At 46.2% G+C, this 14,086-nt stretch overlaps 1 protein-coding gene across 1 annotated transcript in view; it reads left to right on the plus strand.

Annotated features, from left to right (window-relative positions):
• Positions 1 to 14,086, plus strand: part of LOC122559331 (vesicular glutamate transporter 3) — an 85,572-nt gene that overhangs the window by 34,919 nt on the left and 36,567 nt on the right. Inside the window, exon 5 of the mRNA XM_043708722.2 lies at positions 5,672 to 5,759. Coding sequence (XP_043564657.2) covers positions 5,672 to 5,759 — 88 coding nt within the window. The remainder of the gene's footprint in view (positions 1 to 5,671; positions 5,760 to 14,086) is intronic.

Raw genomic sequence — 14,086 nt, forward strand, 5'->3', positions numbered from 1 at the left:
GTTTTCTGGAGAGGTAGCAGAAAGGGTCAGAGAGGGCATGGTTGTTAATGTGGTACACATGGGTGTACAGAAGTTGTTTGATACTGTGCTACACAACAGACTTGTGAAGAAAGATATAGATCGTAGTATAAAAGGGACAACACCAACCTGGACACAGAACTGGCTGAGTGCCAGGAAACAAATAATAATGGTTATAGGATATTGTTCAGGTTGGAGGAAGTTTTGTAGTGGAGCTCCCTAGGGGGTCAATATTGGGCGCGCTGGTCTTTCCCAATATGTACTAATGATATGGATCTTAGTGAGGCAGGAGCAATTTCAAAGTTTGCAGATGACATGAAACTTGGAAGAATTGTGTATTGTGTGAAGGATAGTGTGGAACTGCGAAAGGTAATTGGCAAATTGATGGAGCAGATAAATGGCAGATGGAAGAACATTGACAGACAATGTAAAACAGAGGGTACAGTTCTAAAGGGGGTGCAAGAGCAGAGGGAGCTGGGTGTATATGTTACAGATCATTGAAGGTGGCAGGACAGGGGGAGAGAGCAGTTAATAAAGCACACAGTGTCCTCAGCTTATTAACAAGGGCATAGAGTACAAGAGCAAGGAGTTGATGCTGACCTTTTACAAGAGATTTTTAGACCCCAGCTGGGATATTGTGTTTAGTTGTGGGCACCACATTATCAGAAGGATGTAAATGTATTGGAGAGAGTGCAGAAGCTATTTACAAGAATGAGAAACTTCAGTGATGAGGATCGATTGAAGGAGTTGGGACTGTTCTCCTTGGAGAGAAAAGGAGAGGAAGTTTGAGTGAGGTTTTCAAAATCATGGGTGGAGTGAATAGAGAAGATGAGGTAAACAAAGGAGCAAGGATGAGCAAAAATAGATTTAAAGGGATGTACAAGAAGACAATTTCTCAGCCAGCGAGGAGTTGGGATCTGAAATGCACTGCCTACAAAGGTGGTGGAGATGCTACAGATGCTGGAATCCAAAGCAGACAGGCAGGAGGCTGGAAGAACACAGCAAGCCAGGCAGCATCAGGAGGGGCAGATCAATGTTTCAGGTGTAACCCTTCTCGGACCTGATGAAATGTCGAATTCTCCACCTCCTGATGCTGCCTGGCTTGCTGGGTTCTTCCAGCCTCCTGCCTGTCTGCTTTGGAAATGTGGTGGAGGCAGGTTCAATTGAGGCATTCAAGAGGGGCATTGGATGATTATTTGGATATAAATAGTGTGCAGGGGGTTGGGGAAAGACTGGAGGTTGGTACAAGGTAATACAACTGATGCAGTTACAATGGACTGAATCTATGCTTCTGTAGAATTTTATTCTATTCATTTCTGGGATGTGTGTCACTGGCTGGGCCCAGCATTTATTGCCTGTCCCTAGTTGCCCCTTGAGAATGTGGGGGTGAGCTGCCTTCTTGAACCGCTGCAGTCCATGTGCTGTAGGTAGATTCACAATGCCCTTAGGGAGGGAATTCCAGGATTTTGACCCGGTGACAGTGAAGGAACAGCGATGTATTTCAAGGTCAGGATAGTGAGTGGCTTGGAAGGGAACTTGCAGGGGGGTGGTGTTCCCATGTATCTGCTGCCCCTTGTCCTTCTAGATGGAAGTGGTTGTGGGTTTGGAATGTGCTGTCTGAGGATCTTTGCTGAATTTCTGCAATGCATCTTCTCAGTAGCAGCAGGTGGGGGAGGGAGTGGTATTTGTGGATGTAGTGCCTGTCAAGCGGGTTGCTTTGTCCTGGATGGTGTTGAGTTGCTTGAGTGTTGTTGGGCCTGCACCGATCGAGGTAAGTGGGGAGTATTCCATCACACTCCTAATGATTAAGTTAGTCCTACTGCAAGGATTAACACTGCCACTCTGTCAGATCCTGATGGATTCCCCAGCCTCGGGGTTTGAGAATGAAGGTGCCAGTATCTTGCTCTCACTCCAGCTCCTCACCTGAAAGTGTCGCTCTCCCACTGGATCCAATTTTGTTCTCATGCACTGAACCATTCTTTAGGTTTCTCAGAGTTTGGGGTTCCGATTGAGGTGTAGAGGTGCATACTGTGCTAAAGTTAGACGAAAGATAAGACTAGATGATGATCAGGTTATCATGCTCCAGTTTCCTCCCACAGTCCAGCGATGTGCAGACTGGGTGGATTAGCCATGGGAAATGCAGGGTTACACGGATAGGTGGGTCGGGCTGAGATTCTCTTCGGAGGGGTGGTGTGGACTTGATGGGCCAAATGGCCTGCTTGCAGACTGTAGGCGTTCTATTATTCTATTATTCTATAATATGACTTCATGGTAAATGGTGGGGCCTTAAGAAGTGCAGTGGAACAGAGGAACCTTGGGGTTCAGGTACATGGTTCTCTGGAGTCCCAGGTAGACAGGGCAGTGAAGAAGGCTTTTGGCACACTGGCCTTCATCAGTCAGGACATTGAGTCTTGAGGGGGCAGTTATGTTGCAGTTATACAGGGTGGGAGGCCACACTTGAAGTTTTGGTCACCTCGCTACAAGAAGGATGTGATTAAACTGGAAAGAGTGCAGAAGAAATTTACGAGGATGTTTCCTGAACTCAATAGTCTAAATTATAGGGAGAGTTTGGACAAGTTAGGATTTGTTTTTTTAGAGTGTAGGAGACTGAGGGGGCACCTTATGGATCATGAGAGGCTTGGATAGGGTGGATGTATTCAGTCTTTTTCCCAGGGTTGGGGAATCAAAGATTACAGAGCATCAGTTTAAGGTTAGAGGGGAAAGAAGAAAAGGGAACCTGAGGGGCAATGTTTTTACACAGAGGGTGGTACGCGTATGGAATGAGCTGCCAGTGGAAGTGGTTGCAGTGGGTACATTAACAACATTTAAAAGGCATTTGGACAAATAGATGGATAGGAAGGGATTAGAAGGATGTGGGCCAAGTGCAGAGAAATGGTGTTAGAGTGGACAGACCTTTGGGTTAGCATGGACCAGTTCGGGCCAAAGGGCCTGTCTCCATGCTGTAGGACTCTATGACTCTATGACTGGATGGATCAGTGCAACCAACAAGGAAGTGGCACATTTAGGGCTAATATCAGCAAACTCCTCTTCCTTCGATATATTTGAAGCCAAAAACCTGTGAGACTCTGGAAGTATGTTAACTGGGCTGCTCTGCTAAAGAGCACAGACATGTATAGAAGGTGGAATGGTCCTTTACTGAGCTGTAAGTGTTGGGTAAGGTTGTGAGGGTGGAAGAGGGAAATTCCTGGAATCAATTAAGCGGCAAATTAATGGAGCAGGGATGCGAAGGTGGGGAACATTATAGCATGTTCCTGGATGAATGCTTTCAAATGGGAAAAGGGCCATTTCCACCTGTGATTGGTGTGATCGTTTGCAAATTCATGCTTCAGGGAATCTATAGAAAGCAAACCTTTGATTAAATTGGTTAAATATTTGCATGTACTCTGGTGTACCCATCCTGGAGCGGGAGAACGAGAAACAGATCAAGTTGCAAGTTCTTGGCACTAGTTCTCTAAATCAACATCCTTTCTATGAATGCCCCTTCAGCAAGGGTGCCCATCCGGGATCTTGCTGTGCACAAATTACAAAGCTGTAAGATCAGAGCAAGGGAATCAGAATAACTGGAATGCTCTCCAAAGGAGCTGGCACTAACTCAATGGGCCTAATGGTCACCCATAGTGCTGTATTTTTATAGAGTCGAAGAGATGTACAGCATGGAAACAGACCCTTCGGTCCAACCCTTCCATGCCGACCAGATATCCTAACCTAATCGAGTCCCACCTGCCAGCACCTGGCCCATATCCCTCCAAACCCTTCCCATTCATATACTCATCCAAATGCCTTTTAAATGCTGTAATTGTACCAGCCTCCACCACTCCCTCTGGCAGCTCATTCCATACACACACCACCCTCTGTGTGAAAAAGTTACCCCTTAGATCCCTTTTAAACCTTTTCCCTTTCACCATTAACCTATGCCCTCTAATTTTGGATTCCCTCACACCAGCGAAAAGACTTTGTCTATTTTCCCTAACATTGCCCCTCATGATTTTATAAACCTCTATAAGGTTACCCCTCAGCCTCTGCCACTCCAGGGAAAACAGCCCCAGCGTGTTCAACCTCTCCCTATAGCTCAAATCCTCCAACCTGGCAACATCCTTGTAAATCTTTTCTGAACACTTTCAAGTTTCACAACAACCTTCTTATAGCAGTGAGACCAAAATTGCACACAATATTCCAAAAACTACCTAACCAATGTCCTGAGCAGCTGCCACATGACCTCCCAACTCCAATACTCAATACTCTGACCAATAAAGGAAAGCATACCAAATGCCTTCTTCACTATCCTATCTACCTGGGGCTCCACTTTCAAGGAGCTATGAAGCTGCACTCCAAGGTCTCTTTGTTCAGCAATACTCCCCAGGACCTTACCGTTAAGTGTATAAGTCCTGCCCTGATTAGCCTTTCCAAAATGCAGCATATTCTGTGCTTTTTTAATAAGATTCAGTCATGGGTTGTGGGTGTCAGCCAGAAGGGTCATCATTTATCGGCCATCGTTTAACTGTCCTTGAGAAGGTGGTGATGAGCTTCTGTGGAATTGGTTGCCTCCACACAGCTGATATCCCGTCCAAGGCTTCGATTCATTCTGGGATGACTCAATGCCTTCTGTTTGACCAGCTTTCCTTGTCGCTTTAAGTGTTAATCACATTGAAAACTACAATCTTTGCAAGTTGCAATAGTCCTTCAACAAACTACATTCAATCTTAATTCTTGGGATGTGGACATTGCAGGTCAGGCCTGCATTTATTGACCATCCTAACTATCCTTGAGTACTGAGATCCCTTCTTGAACCTTCCTGGTACACGTGACATAGTTACACGCTGTGCTCTTGGGAAGGGAATTCCACGATTATGTCCAATTCAGGATGGTGTGTAATTTTTCTCTGTTACTGGGAGTTCTTGTTAGTCCTCAGCTGCAGTACTGAATGTGCTGTGGGCACCACATTATAGGAAAATGTGAACACATTGGACAGAAGGAATTTGCAGGAATGATTCCAGAGATGAGGAATTTCAGTGAAGATGAAAGAGTCAAAGAGTTGTACAGCACAGAAACAGGCCCTTCAGTCCAACCAGTCCATGCTGAACATATTCCCAAACTAAACTAGTCCCACCTGCCTGCTCCTGGCCCATATCCCTCCAAACCTTTCCTATTCATGGAAGGATTAAAGAATTTGGGACTGTTCTCCCTTGGAGAGAAGAGGAGATTTGATAGAGGTTTTCAAAATCATGAGCAGGGCTAGACAGGGCAGATAATGAGAAGCTGCTCCTGTAAGAATGAGAGGGCACGGATTTAAAGTGATGTGCAAGTGAAATAAGGGCGAAGTGAGAAAATAAAAAGTTCACTCAGTGATAAATGAGCGTCTGGAATGCACTGCCTGGGGATGTGGTGGGGGGTAGGTTCACCTGAGACATTTAGTGGGGACATTGGATGACTATTTGGATCAAAATAATGTGCTGTGGGGATAAAGCAGGAGATTGTCTCAAGGTAATGCTGCCTACCTAATCAGCTGCGCAGGCACAATGGGCCGAATGGCCTCCTTTTGCACCATTCCAATTCTGCGATTCAGTGATACTGTGTAATGATTACTGTGCTCCATTTCCAAAATGGATATGAATGGTCCATTGTTTTTCTACAGGGAGTCACCTACCCAGCATGTCATGGGCTTTGGAGCATGTGGGCCCCACCACTTGAACGGAGTCGATTGGCTACGACGTCATTCTGTGGTCAGTGTCAGTATTCTTACTGTCTCTGTGTCAGAAGCCACGCTCTTGCCTCCTCATTAGCAACGATGTACTGAATATGGCATGCTGTAATCAGTGTTAGAGAAATGGTTGTTAAATCCAGCCTCGGAAGGTTTTCCATGAGTTTTAAACTGTATTATGCTGATTCTTAATGAGAATCGAAGAATTATTTGCCGGTGATGAATATACGACGAGTTTGTGAGACTTTAGTTTGGGTTTGGAGTCTTTGTGGAGATCAGCAAAAGGGATAGACTGGCTCTGTCATTCTAGACCTTGGCTGATCTTTGATCTCAATGCCATTTCCCCCCCCCCCACTATCCTCCTTGATATCTTTAATAGCTAAAAATGTGTTGCTGGAAAAGCGCAGCAGGTCAGGCAGCATCCAAAGAACAGGAGAATCGACGTTTTGGGCATAAGCCCTCTTATGCCCGAAACGTCGATTCTCCTGCTCCTTGGATGCTGCCTGACCTGCTGCGCTTTTCCAGCAACACATTTTTCAGCTCTGATCTCCAGCATCTGCAGTCCTCACTTTCTCCTCGAAGATCTTTAATAGCTAGACATTTATTGGCCTTTTTCTTGAATGTGCTCAATGACTGAATGTCCACCACTCTTCAAGTTAGAGAATTCCAAAGTTACACAGCTTTGATTGAAGACCTTTTTACTCATATCAGCCCAAAATGGTTAACCTTTCCTTTCAAAGTGATACCTCTCTAAACCGAGAGTCTCTCTCCTGGGGAAACAGCGTCTACTCTCTCAAGCTCTTGAAGGATTTTATTAATTTCAATGTAGGGCAGTTGTAGACAATTCAGCTCCTCAAGCCTGCTCTCCACCTTTCTAGATCATAGCTGATAATTGACCTCATTTTCTGCACCATCCATACCCGCTAGAGGTGATTGGTTTGGCTCAGTTGGCTGGATTGTTGGTTTACAGTGTAGGGTGATGCCAACAGCGTGGGTTCATTTCCCATCACCAGTTTGAGGTTACCATTAAGGACTCTCCTTCTCAACCTCTTTCCTCGCCTGAGGTCTGGTGGCCCTCAGGTTAAATCGCCACCAGTCACTTCTCTCTAATGAGAGAGCAGCCCCTCTGGTCTGGTATGACTATGGTAACACAACAGCACTGTAGAAGTTTATCACAGCTAGTCCCTGGGTTTTGTTTGTGAGACCGTTTGCTAGCTGGATCACAATGTAGGCCAATATAAAATAGCTGTTTGTAAGTACAGGCTACGGTTATATGTAAGACCCCCTCTGTATGGAATTGCTTTTGCGAATGTTTGTAAGTCAGGGATCCCCCTGTAATTTTCACCTGGAACTTACTCAATGATTGTGTGTTTATAGTACACCCCAGGGGAGAGAATTCCAAAGATTTGCTACCATCTCATCGAAACACATCTGATCAGTCACAGAGTCATAAAGATTTACAACATGGAAACAGGCCATTCAGCCTAAACTGTACTTGCTGCCCAGTTTTCACAATTTAAGCTAGTCCTATTTGCTTGCGTTTGGTCAATACCTCCCCATAACTGTACCATCCATTTACCTGTCCAAATGTTTCTGAAATGACAAAATTATACTCGTTTCCACCACTACCCTAGCAACCCATTCCTGACACTCAGCACCCTCTGTGAGAAACAAATCTCCCCTCTGGACTCTTTCGGATCTCTTCCCTCTCACCGTAACCCTATGCCCTCTAGTTTTAGACTCCCCACAGTTGGCAAAAACTGTTGGTTATCTACCTTATCAATGCTTCTCGTGATTTTATAGACCTCGAAAAGGTCACCACCACTTAGTCTCCTAAACTCCAGGGGAAAAAAGTCCTAGCCTAACCAACCTCTCCCTAGAACTCAAACATTCCAGTCCAAATAGGATCCTTTTATATCCCTGTTATAGTAGGGCTGCCAGAGTTGCACACAGTACTCCAAATGTGGCCTCACCAATGTTTTGTACAGCTCCAACTAGACATCCCAACTCCTGTACTCAGTGCTCTGACCAATGAAAGCCAGCATGCCAAAACCTCTTCACCACCCTATCTAACTGGGATTCCATTTTCAAGGAGCTATGAACTTGTACTCCTGGATCTCTTTGTTCAATAACACTCCCCTAACATTGACTATATAAATCCTGCCCTGGTTTGATCCAACAAAATGCAACACCTCACAGTTATCTAAATTAACATGCCATTCCGTAGAATTCATCGACAATGCTAAAGAATGTAGGATGCAATCTCCAGGCTCCCTCGAAAGGGATTAAAATACAGAAGTCGGAGGAAGGTGGACAGTAATGAGATCATGATGTGACAGAGACATCACCATCATTTGGTCGAGTCAGTCGTGACTGAGCTGAGAGAAAAGAAAGTCCATCCCAGAGCACAATCCACTTATCTTAAGTCAAGACAACTCTTCGTCAGAGCAGACCCTCCGACAGTGTGGCGCCCCCTCAGCACTGACCCTCCGACAGTGTGGCGCCCCCTCAGCACTGACCCTCCGACAGTGTGGCGCCCCCTCAGCACTGACCCTCGACAGAGTGGCGCCCCCTCAGCACTGACCCTCCGACAGTGTGGCGCCCCCTCAGCACTGACCCTCCGACAGTGTGGCACCCCCTCAGCACTGACCCTCCGACAGTGTGGCGCCCCCTCAGCACTGACCCTCGACAGAGTGGCGCCCCCTCAGCACTGACCCTCCGACAGTGCGGTACTCCCTCAGCACTGACCCTCCGACAGTGCGGTGCTCCCTCAGCACTGACCCTCCGACAGTGCGGTACTCCCTCAGTACTGACCCTCCGACAGTGCGGTACTCCCTCAGCACTGACCCTCCGACAGTGCGGCACTCCCTCAGTACTGACCCTCCGACAGTGCGGCACTCCCTCAGCACTGACCCTCCGATAGTGCGGCGCTCCCTCAGCACTGACCCTCCAACTGTACGGTGCTCCCTCAGTACTTGCCTCTGCTTCACTTTAGAATCATAGAATCCCTACGTGTGGAAAGAGGCCATTTGGCCCATTGAAACTGCACTGACCTTTCCAAGAACATCCTACCCTGTCCCCACAGCAAGTGAGAGTGCTCCCTACTCAGTCACGGCTGGTCCCTTAACAGTGAACTGTTGGTACTAACAGTTTGAGGGAATTATGAGAGTTAATTACAACGGTACTCAGAGTTTACCAAAATGCAACCTGTCGGGAGGGAAGTTTGGTTTTGGAGCTTTGAGCGAAATAAGCAGCGAGCTGGTGATGTTATCAGCTCAGCCATTTTGACGCAGCAATCTCTGACAGTGAGCTGTGGCTGTACGATTAATTTCCAGCCCTGCTGTCGATAGACAATGCAGAGACGCGCGGCAAATGTTCATTTAGCAACAGATATCTGATAGGAAGGAGCTCCTGTTGCTATAGCGACATATTAATGTTGCCTCATAACGGAAGTCTTTAATACAGGGCCCGCACACCCAAACAAGGAGCTCCTTTCAATCTAATCAACTCGGTCAGATTAGTGAACAATGGAGGCGCTTTGAGATTATGAAGTTACCAAATTTAAATATTTAATATTTTCCAGGGAAGACTTGAAAGAATTCTGATGGGTATCCAGGCTGCATTAGCTCTGTTACCATCAGAGACAAAAAGTCACATTTTTGCCAACAATGCTGAGGTGCTGGGGGATGAGGGGCTTCAGTTATGGAATCATAGAATCCCTGCAGTGTGGAAACAGGCCACATGACCCTCTGACAAGCATCGCACCCCCTACCCTGCATATCTCATGGCTAATTTATCGAGCCTACATATTCCTGGACAATATGGGCAATTTCCCATGGCCAATCCACCTAACTCGTAGATCTTTGAACTCTGGTAGGAAACCGGAGCACCCAGAGGAAACCAACGCAGACACGGGGAGAATGTGCAGTCTCTACACCGACACATCGCCCGAGGGTGGGATTGCATGCATGTCCCTCGCGCTGTGAGGCAGCAGTGCTAATCACTGAGCCACTGTGCCACCTCAATATTTGGAGAGATGGGAGAAGGTAGTGCTGTTTTCCTTAGACAGTGGTGTAGTGGTATCATTACAGGATAGTAACCCCTGCTTGATGGGTTCAAATCCCACCATAGCAGCTGGTGAACTTTGAATTAAACGTTATTTAAAATCTGGAGTTAAATTGTAGTCTAATGTAAATATTGTCAACCTTTGTAAAAACCCACCTGGTTCATTAATGTCCTTTGGGAAGGGAAATCCTCTATCCTTACCTGGTCTGGCCTCCATGTGACTCTTGATATTATTGACTCTTAACTACCCATCTGAAATAGCCCAGTAAGTGACTCAGTTCAAGGGGCAATTAGGGAGAGGGCAATAAACACTGACTCAGCCAGGGAAGCCCATGAACATATCAGAAGAAGATCAGAGAAGGTTAAGGGGAGATTAGATGGAGGTGTTGCCAATACTGGTTTTGATAAAACAGATGAGGAGAAGCTGGTTCCTGTAGCAGAAAGGTTGGTATCAGAGGGTCAGAGACTTCAGGTCCTTGGCCTTAGATAGGGAGTGGACATGAAGAGGGGCACATGTTTCACTTGTTTGGATCGGGTAAGTGCTGCTTGAAAGGATGGCGACGAAGATTCAGTAGGAACTTTCAAAAGGGCATCTGAGAAAGACACAACAGGAAGCCATTAAAAACCTGACAGAACTGTGAATGTTGGAAATCAGAAACAATGACAGGAATTGCTGGAAAACCTCAGCAGGTCTGGCAGCATCTCTGGAGAGAAAGCAGAGTTAATGTTTCCAGTGACCCTTCCTCAGAACTGATGGTAGATGGAAAAAGTTGTTTTTTATGCAGAAGATAGGGTGGGGGAGTGGGTAGGGCGTAAATGATAGATGGAGGTAGACCCCTAAGAGAGAGAAGAACAGTTGTTGGACAGACAAAGGAGTGGATAATGATCAGCCTGGGAGAATGAATAGCTGTTAGTGGACAATTAGTGGCTAACAATGGGTTGTGTGTAATAGCAGACCATGTGATCACAAGGCCTGGTGTGTGGAGCTGGGGTAAAGCCATGGAAGAAGGCACCTATAGCCTTAACTGATTTTCAAAGCAACTGGAATGAACAGAGGGAGTAAGGTCAGCTGCACAGCTCTATCAAAGGGCTGAGGACAGAAAAAATGGGCTGATCGGCCTCCTCTAACAGTCACTGATTCTAACTGGTCAGTTCATTTTATGCTGAATAGAGCACAACAATGATAAGTGATTTCAGTAATTAAGGGGATCTGTTTGGAAGTTACTCTGTTGGAAGGATTGTGTGAGAAATAGGTTCAGGAGTATATTGGTTCTATCACTAGTTTAGTAAATCCTCCGTAGTGCTGCTCCCTTGTTAGAGAGAGGTGACTGGTGATGGTTTAACCTGAGTCACCGTGCCTCAGGCAAGGGGAGAGGTTGAGAAGGAGAGTCCTTTATGGTCACCTCAGCCGGGGATGGGAATTGAACCCGCGCTGTTGGTATTGCAAACCAGCCCTCTGTACTAACTGACATTTGTGAGTCACTGGGTTAGCAACACAGAGAACGTGAGTCATATTCCATTCCAGAAATCTGAGAATTTGAATTTAGTTTTAAAACCTGGAAATAGCGAGTTTTTTTCAGTGAGAGTCACCATGAGGCAATCAGATCGCTTCAAACCCCAGAGGGAACATGACTGTCTTTTAGGGAAGGAAACCTTACCCACTCTCAGCTCATATAGAACATAGAACAGTACAGCACAGAACAGGCCCTTCAGCGCACGATGTTGTGCCGACCATTGATCCTTATGTAAGGTAGAAAATGTGTTGCTGGAGAAGCGCAGCAGGTCAGTCAGCATCCAGGGAACAGGAGGCGGCGCCTTCCTACCTGCAATCTTCTTCCTGACCTCTCCGCCCCCACCCCAGTCTGACCTATCACCCTCACCTTGACCTCTTTCCACCTATCACATTTCCGACACCCCTCCCCCAAGTCCCTCCTCTCTACCTTTTATCTTAGCCTGCTGGGCAAACTTTCCTCATTCCTGAAGAAGGGCTTATGCCCAAAACATCGATTCTCCTGTTCCCTGGATGCTGCCTGACCTGCTGCGCTTCTCCAGCAACACATTTTCAGCTCTGATCTCCAGCATCTGCAGTCCTCACTTTCTCCTCATGTAAGGTAAACCGAATGCACGAACCCTCAAATTCCTGTGACCATATGCATGTCCAGCAGTCTCTTAAATATCCCCAATGACCTTGCTTGCGCAACTACTGCTGGCAACGCATTCCATGCTCTCACAACTCTCTGCGTAAAGAACCCGCCTCTGACATCCCCTCTATACTTTCCGCCAAACAGCTTGAAACTATGACCCCTCGTGTTAACAATTTCTGCCCTGGGAAAAAGTCTCTAGCTATCAACTCTATCTATGCCTCTCATTATCTTGTAGACCTCAATTAGGTCCCCTTTCTTCCTTTTTTCCAATGAAAAAAGTCCGATCTTAGTCAACCTCTCTTCATTAGATAAGCCCTCCAGTCCAGGCAGCATCCTGGTAAACCTCCTCTGAATCCTCTCCAAAGCATCCACATCTTTCCTATAATAGGGCGACCAGAACTGGACACAGTATTCCAAATGCAGTCTAACCAAAGTTTTATAGAGCTGCAACAAGATCTCACAGCTCTTAAACTCAATCCCCCTGTTAATGAAAGCCAAAACACCATATGCTTTCTTAACAACCCTGTCCACTTGGGTGGCCATTTTAAGAGCTCTACGTACCTGCACACCAAGATCCCTCTGTTCCTCCACACTACCAAGAATCCTGTCTTTAATCCTGTACTCAACTTTCAAGCTCGACTTTCCAAAATGTATCACTTCGCATTTTTCCAGGTTAAATTCCATCTGCCACCTCTCAGCCCATCTCTGCATCCTGTCAATGTCATGCTGCAGCCTACAACAGTCCTCTATACTGTCAATGACACCTCCAACCTTTGTGTTGTCTGCAAACTTGCTGACCCATCCTTCAATCTCCTCATCCAAGTCATTAATAAAAATTACAAAGAGTAGAGGCCCAAGAACAGAGCCCTGTGTAACACCACTCACCACTGACTTTCAGGCAGAATACTTTCCTTCCACTTCCACTTGCTGTCTCCTGTCGACCAGCCAATTCTGCATCCAGACAGCTACATTTCCCTTTATCCCATTCCACCTGACCTTCTGAACAAGCCTACCATGGGGAACTTATCAAATGCCTTGCCGAAGTCCATATACACCACATCCACTGCTCGACCCTCATCAACTTGTCTAGTAACATCCTCAAAGAACTCAATGAGATTTGTGAGGCATGACCTGCCCCTCACAAAGCTGTGTTGACTGCATTTAATCAAGCCATGCTCTTCCAGATGGCCATAAATCCTATCCCTCCGAATCCTTTCTAACACCTTGCAGACGACAGACGTGAGACTTACTGGTCTGTAATTGCCGGGGATTTCCCTATTTCCTTTCTTGAAGAGAGGAATTACATTTGCCTCTCTCCAGTCCTCAGGTACGACTCCAGTGGAGAGCGAGGATGCAAAGATCTTTGCAAGAGGTGAAGCAATCACATTTCTAGTTTCCCAAAGCAGCTGAGGACAAATTTGGTCTGGCACTGGTGACTTGTCAATCTTAATGTTTGTCAAAATTTTCAGCACATCAGCTTCCTCAATCTCTATCCATTCCAGCATGCTTACCTGCTCCTCAATGGTTTCATTCACTACAAGGTCCTTTTCTTTAGTAAAGACAAAAGCAAAAAACTAATTTAGGACTTCCCCTACCTCCTCATACTCTATACACAAGTTCCCTATGCTATCCCTGATCGGCCCTACTCTTTCTTTGATCATTTTCTTATTCCTCACATAATGTAAAATTGGATTCTCCCTAATCCTTCCTGCCAAGCATTTTCATGCCCCCTCCTAGCTCTCCTCAGACCATTTTTGAGCTCCTTCCTCGCCTGCCTGTAATCCTCTAGAGCTGAGCAAGACCCTTGCTTCCTCCACCTTACGTAAGCTACCTTCTTTCTTTTGACGAGAAGCTCCTCCGCTCTCGTCATCCAAGGTTCCTTTATCTTACCCCTTCCTGCCTGTCTCAGAGGAACACATTTTTGCATCACTCGCAACAACTGCTCCTTAAACAGTCTCCACATGTCTATAGTGCCCTTTCCATGGAACAATCGCTCCCAGTCCATGCTTCCCAATTCACGTCTGATAGTATCATAGTTTCCTTTTCCCCAATTCAATATCCTCCCATTGTGCCTGCTTCTCTCCTTCTCCATAGCTATGTAGAATGTGAGGCAGTTGTGGTCACTATCACCAAAATGCTC

Source organism: Chiloscyllium plagiosum, unplaced genomic scaffold, assembly GCF_037043375.1.
Source record: "Chiloscyllium plagiosum isolate Xiang-an unplaced genomic scaffold, Cpla_swu_hap1 HiC_scaffold_19, whole genome shotgun sequence".
Lineage (NCBI taxonomy): Eukaryota > Metazoa > Chordata > Chondrichthyes > Orectolobiformes > Hemiscylliidae > Chiloscyllium > Chiloscyllium plagiosum.